Source organism: Notothenia rossii (genome assembly GCF_949606895.1).
Source record: "Notothenia rossii genome assembly, chromosome: 3".
Classification (NCBI taxonomy): Eukaryota; Metazoa; Chordata; class Actinopteri; order Perciformes; family Nototheniidae; genus Notothenia; species Notothenia rossii.
The window spans coordinates 13,680,137-13,687,364 of record NC_136901.1 but is presented as its reverse complement, the minus strand read 5'-3'; the positions used below and the strand labels follow the sequence as shown (position 1 = coordinate 13,687,364).

Below are 7,228 nucleotides of genomic sequence, written 5' to 3'. Positions count from 1 at the left end.
CAATTACATCATAAATTAAATTTAAAAACGAGCAAATAAATAAAAGGATATTAACTCAGAGATTTCAGTACAAAAATATATATAATTTCCTTCAATTGTATTACTTTGGTTTCCGACCAATTAAATGAGTGATTTGAGGAGTTAACTAGTTGCAGGAGAATGGTTATAATACTATAAAATGTTCTTCCTCAGCATAACTTAGGTAGTAGTTTTACATATGTTTAATAAATCAATAAACGCCGTTTTGAAAGGTAGCTTGACCGGAAGTGTAATTGGAGATGTGATGGGCAGGTTCCCATATGTCCAGTCATTACTAATACTTAATAATAAATGACCGGTAAAAACATCAAGATGCATTATGAATATAGGCTACGTTAGGTTGTCCTTTATACACTTACTGCATCCATATAATGCATGCTTAGGTAGGCTGAACTATAACGTGGAAAAATTAAGAATAAAGCGTTAAAATAGCTATAACTGTTAGTTTGCATTATATGGTATTATGGTTGTGAGGGAAAAAGAGGTGTAGCCGTGGTGAGGTGGGGGAGGGGTGATAGACATTTATAGCAGGGCGTATGAGGAAGTTATTATACCAGGAATAAACAAAAGCATCGCTTCAACCAGCAATAGGATTCGCATTTTCGCAATAATGCCTGCAAAGAAAGTGTGCATCGTGGGATCTGGAAACTGGTAAATTAACATCTGTATATTAAATGCCTCTTCCACAGATATACCATTCATTGAATGTACTGCTAGCAATCGCGTAACTGAACTCGGATGAATATTTAGCAGATTCAGAGCAATAGCATCAAAACGCCTAAGTCTAATGTATTACGCTTTTATACATCTCAATAAAAATGCGAAAGTTAAAATCCAGCTGTTGATGATCCAGTCTGCAGACAGCATCTTCTTGCCGCCCTCCAGGATAAAGCTACAAGCTGCTCCATGTTAGCTCAGATACGATTATTCTGTCTGCTGCCTGACACATAATCACCTTTAGATACTTGATCAAAGTTTTAGCCCTAAATGCACACGTGACGCCATTTTATTTCGCCTTTTTTAAGTGCGCATGTGTTCAATAGGGAGGACTGCATGACTTAATAAAGAAATGCATTCATAAATACAGGATCTGATAAATAAATACTTTAAATAAAACTGAAATAAAGATATGTTGAAATAAAAAGGTTAACAATAGAAAAATGCACAACCTTCATTAATTTAAGTAGGTGTTGTCTGCATGGTTATAAAATAGGAAGTGCTAATCTCTGTTTTAAGAAAATGTATTTTAAATTGTTTGATTTTTTTAAATTAATGCATCCTTATGTTATTGTATTTACAGTTTTATTTAAATATATATGTATTACTATTATACATTTATTTGTTGAAACTAACGTGTTTTTTTGTCCTCTATTCATTTATTGCAAATCACATCCCTTATATTTATGGGAAATGTTTACTTTCTGACCTGAATTTCAAAAGTGTTTGACGCAGTAAAAGTGTAGTTTGAATTGAATGAGACCTTTTTCTCCGGTTAATTCTATAGTTTTCCCCTAATTGTCTACTTTTGTCCTTAACTCCCTCCAGGGGCTCTTCCATTGCCAAAATAATCGGGCATAATGTCAAAGCCTCCAACCGGTTCGACCCAATGGTGAACATGTGGGTTTATGAAGAGATGATCGATGGGAGGAAGCTAACAGAGATCATTAATACCGATCACCAAAATGTCAAATATCTACCAGGTCACACGCTGCCCAGGAATGTGGTAAGTTCTCCAATTTAGGGAACAGCAGTATCTACGGATAATCAATTCACTGCAGTCTTGAAACATACTTGGATTGTATAAGATTACTTAAGTCCGACCCATATGCATGTTATCACGTTTATTTCTTTGTCATTGTTGCAAACTGTAAGAGTTTCCTTGAGTTTCACATAGATTTGACCTGTGAGAGAGAAGCAGGGTGAGCAAAGGCATCTTTTCAAAAGAGAATAGTTATTGATCTGTTTATTAGGCTTTCTTTATGGTGTTGTGTATCTTGCGTTTACTGTTGTGTGTGTGTGGTTTATTTGTGGCGTCATATGGATATTTTCCAAGGGGCCGATAAGAGTATGTTTTTTTTGTACAAATTCTTCTCGTCGTATTTCTAAATCAGTTTTGTATTTCATTCTTATAAAGAACTATTTTATATTTTTGTTATCATTATGGATGTTTTTAACCAGTTTTCTTTTGCTGTGAAATGTATAAATAATAGTTAGTATAACGAGAAAATGATATGGGACCCAAGACGGTGCCATTCAAGGGACCAATCTGGTATAAAATACATTTATTAACGAAAAAAAATAGCAAAGCCAGACTTGAATAAGGTGAGTCTACGTTGTTGATACTCAATGATCTGACACTATTAAGGGATGATTTATTTCCTTGCTAGGTCGCTGTTCCAGACATCTCAGAAGCCGTCAAAGGAGCGAAGATCCTGATCTTTGTAATCCCTCACCAGTTCATCAGCAAGCTGTGTGATCAGATCAAACCCCACATCTCGGAGGGAACCATCGGGATATCGCTCATCAAAGTAAGATCCACTTCTTCATGTCAGATTTCCTCACATAAAAAAAAAATCGAAACAGGGAAATAGTGTCAGCTGACTTATTGTTTTTGTGGCCACGACATCATGGGATGTAGAAGTTGAGCAACGCACTGATTTATCGCAATCAAACCCTAAAGTATCCATAACTTAAACCCTTTCCAGGACAGAGTTTATGACACTAAGTCAAGGACAGAAGCTGTTTCTAAATAATAATAATAATAATAATAATAATAATACACTTTATTTGATTAACACCTTTCATGCACAAAGCAGTGCTTTACAGAACAAGAAGAAAACATTACAACAACATACAAATAAATAGAGAACAAGATAAAACATCAGCAGTGACCCTAATGGAATTCCCTTGAAGTAAAGCTGACAAGAAATTAAAATAGGTTAAAATAAAACAATTTAAAAATGTCAAATAAAAGCAAAACAGAAAAAATACAGTAACACATGGACAATGACACCAGTGAGAATTGAAAGTTAACCCAAAGAATTGAAAGTTAACCAAAGCCGTTTCTAATTGGTTATTGTCTCCCAGGGTATCGATGAGGGACCAGATGGACTTAAGCTCATCTCTGACATCATCCGAGAGAAACTGGAGATAGAGGTCAGCGTCCTTATGGGGGCCAACATAGCCAGCGAGGTCGCAGATGAGAAGTTCTGTGAAACCACCATCGGTACGTTTTGTCTATTCAGCTGCCAAAAAGATCGGCCTGGATGATGTGTGGTGGTCAGATAAGGAGAAAAATACAGCGTTACTTCCCTGTTTAAAGGTCCCCTATTATACTGTTTTTCTTCAATATATTATAGGTCTTAGATATATACAAACATGTCTCTGAAGTGTTTGGCTTGAAATACCAATCAAATCATTACAGCATCCCATAATCCCCTCTGTTTCAGCCCTGTTTCAAAAGTGCTGATTCTCTGTCTGTTACTTTAGATGAAAAATAAGGAGCCCCTCCCCACGTCCCTCTGAGAGATATTTGGTTAAAAAGAACACAATGGTGCTCTAGGATGAGATTCAGGTGATAAGGTGGGGTGGGGGTTACCTTGGTTGATGATTGGCTAATGGTTATACAATCCAAAAAATCGTTATGACATCATAAAGTGGCCAAAATCTGATCAACTCATTTTCAGACAGATTTTTATATAAATGGATCAGGACAAAAAGAGAGGTGGTCTTTTTTCCTGAAGCTTTCAGAATCTCTTTACACAGAGGGGACCAGTGTTGAGACTAACGCGTTACTGTAACGCATCTACTTTTTGCGGTAACTAATAGCATTACTAGTTACCTATTCCCATTAAGTAACGCCGTTATAGTTACTGTGATTTAAATGGGTGCGTTACTGCGTTACATTATGTGATGGAACTGAACCGAATCTCCCTGCGGATGTAACTTACAGGCGAATACAGCGATGTTCTCTCACAGCACCATGGAAAAGTGAAAGTAACCAGAGAGGAGTGATGATTGGTTAACGCGGGGTAACATTTCAGGGTAAGCCAATCAGAGACAGAGTTGGGCGGGTCTTGCCTTATGGGGAAAATACACACCCACACGAACACTTGCTAATGCTAACACACACACACACGGCAACGCCCACCACCAGCACACACACAGACAATGGCAGAGGCAAGTATCAGTGAGAGCAGCAGCGCATTTGCAACTTGGAAATATAACCACTATTTTCAATTTGTGGGGATAAAGGACGCAACAAATATTACGGTCAAATGTAAACTGTGTGCAGGACAGAAAGCATTGTCCACAACGAATAACAGCAATGCCAATCTCCTGAAGCACCTAAGTAATGTACATGGGGCTATAAAACTAGTCGCCAAAGACCCCACAGTCTCAACCACCGGCAATGGAGATGGAGCAATACCATCTGAACAGCCAAAAAACGATTCTTTCAAATCGCCATGTCACTCAGAGTCAACTAAACAGATTGATTGCGAGGTATGTTGTTGAGGACATGCTGCCCATCGCAACGGTCAAGTCTGTTGCCTTCACAGAACTAGTCAGCAAAAAACAACACAAAAACTTGTATTTTGATTGTTATTATTTTTAAAGTAAAGTAACTTGTTACTAGTTACTTTTATAATTTAGTTACTAATAAAGTAACAAGTTACTTTTTGAGAGCAGTAACTATAACTATTACTAGTTACTTTTTAAAAGCAACTTGCCCAACACTGGAGGGGACACATGTTGATGTAGAAGAGACATGAAAAAGTGGATTTTGCATAATGAGTGTTCTTTCTTCTCATTGTGTTCCTCCTTTTGATACACTTTTTAACGCAGGGGCAAGAAATGAAGCAAACGGCCACATCTTCAAAGAGCTGCTTCAGACTCCCAACTTCCGCATCACTGTGGTGAAGGCGAGTGACACAGTGGAGCTGTGTGGAGCTCTGAAGGTAAGGTAGATATTCCTTATTATTAAAAGAGGTTCCACATTTGTTATCCTCTCTTAACGTGTTAATCCAAAAATCTTGCAGAATATCGTGGCAGTAGGAGCTGGATTTTGCGACGGGCTGGGTTTCGGCGACAATACCAAGGCGGCGGTGATCCGGCTGGGTCTGATGGAGATGGTGGCCTTCGCAGAGATCTTCTGCAAAGGCCCGGTGAGCTCCGACACTTTCCTGGAAAGCTGCGGCGTGGCCGACCTCATCACCACCTGCTACGGGGGACGGAACCGCAAAGTGGCGGAGGCCTTTGTCCGCACGTCCAAGGTCAGTCCCATTACTTTAAGAACTCCAGAAAACTGGACACCATTATAGGCTGGTAACTGTATTCACCATTTCAGAAAAAGATCAATTTGTTCAATTTAAGGCAGCTTTCATTAACTATGCCCCAAAGCTATGGAACAAAATACCTGTAGACATCAGGGAAGCCAGCTCGGTGGAAGTCTTTAAAAAAAACACATTTGTAATATTTAGCATTTTAGGAAGCAAACTCCTGCTCTCTGCTGCACTTTCATTTTAACCTGTCACCTGATTGTGTGTTGAATTTGCACTATCCTCCTTTTAATGCAAAATGTCATCATTGTACCTTTAATCTAAAGATATTTTTTATGTCTACTCTATGCTGTTTTTTGTTTGTTTTTATGTATTTTTCTGGTATCTTAATTCTGAGTGATATCAATTTTCTGTGAAATGTCTATGTGAAGCACCTTGAACTGCACTTGTTGTTTGAAAGGTGCTATACAAATAAAGATTATTATTATTATTAATTCAGTTAGTCCCACTAGGAATGCTTGAAAATAGGTGCAATCAGTTAAAGTTGCATCAGTTATTTTAAATGTATAATACTGTATGTATAGTATTTAAGTATGTTATAATGGGTGAGATCTCTTGTCTTGATCTACTTGTATACACTCAAATACTGGATGTAGCCCAAAAGCTTGGTGTACTCCATTACATTAATGCACACAATGTACACAATATCAGTTTTTTTTATTATTACTGCACATATTTTACTCCATTCTAGTTCTATGTCAATTCTGCTATATTTTGTATTCTTTTTTAATGTTATCATAGTTTTCTTAAAATAGTTTTCTATCTGTGTTCTACAGTTTTGTTTTACTTGTATGTATACATCCTGACATCAAGTCAAATTCCTCTTACGTGTACCTGGTAATAAACCTGTTTCTGATTATGATTCTAACAACAGCATACGATATATGCTATTATATATATGATATTATAAGGAAAAAACATTAAAACTCACGTCTTTTTCTACAGTCTATTGTTGAGCTGGAGGCAGAAATGCTGAACGGGCAGAAACTTCAGGGCCCGCAAACATCTGCCGAGGTCTACAAGGTCCTAAAGAAGAAGGACATGGTTGACAAGTGAGTCCATTTGACTTCTTTAAAAACTGTCGCATAGCCTTTACGTCCTATAAAATGATGCCTAGGCTTAATGTGTGTTTTTCTTCTACAGGTTTCCATTGTTCTCTGCAGTGTACCTGATCTGCTTTGAGGGCAAAGAGGTGAAAGAGTTCATCACCTGTCTGCAGAACCATCCAGAACACATGTGATGGGTCAGCACAACTGCAATAGCAACTCAAAACCACTGGAGGGCGGAAGAGATTCATCCAATGAAATGCACAATAGAGCAAGGGAATACAACCAATGGCACTTTTTGAAAACATTTTTTTATTGTTGGACAATTTTAAAGCTTAAAAATCACATTTGAATGTCATTTTATAAAATGTTTTCAGTTATTCATGTGGCTGGAAGTGTCAGGTAATGAAATACAGAGCTCCTTTTTGAAGGCTGACCACTACACTATCGGTTCTAACCAAAAACAAAATCAGGATTTTGTATACTAACTTTTCACTACATAACAGTTAGTTTACAAATTGAATCTCAGGGTATAGATGTTTTCTGTAACCATTTGGAGTTGTTTTCTCAATAAAAATGAATTTGGGAGAAATTGCAAGCTGTTGTCATTTCAGAACCAACATTGGTCCAGCTGTGACACGTTGTCAAATTAAATGTTTTGTCTCACAAGTGCTCTGCATTATTGGATAAAGAAGATGCTCTCATTGTATTTCCAGTGTGTCCAGACTAAATGGGAACCTTTACCCAGAACTACCCCTGTTTTTGCAGCTCTGTGATTGAGTTGTGTGTTAGATCACAGTCGTT

General features: G+C 37.5%; 1 protein-coding gene across 1 annotated transcript; it reads left to right on the top strand.

The window, feature by feature from the left end:
* Positions 1-536: 536 nt before the first annotated feature.
* Positions 537-7,016, top strand: LOC307032528 (glycerol-3-phosphate dehydrogenase 1-like protein). Its single transcript, XM_079670569.1, has 8 exons — positions 537-690; positions 1,585-1,762; positions 2,427-2,567; positions 3,127-3,265; positions 4,885-4,997; positions 5,079-5,312; positions 6,324-6,430; positions 6,522-7,016. The coding sequence occupies exons 1-8, from the start codon at positions 650-652 to the stop codon at positions 6,616-6,618; spliced, it is 1,050 nt and encodes a 349-aa protein (XP_079526695.1). The 5' UTR covers positions 537-649; the 3' UTR covers positions 6,619-7,016.
* Positions 7,017-7,228: the final 212 nt, after the last annotated feature.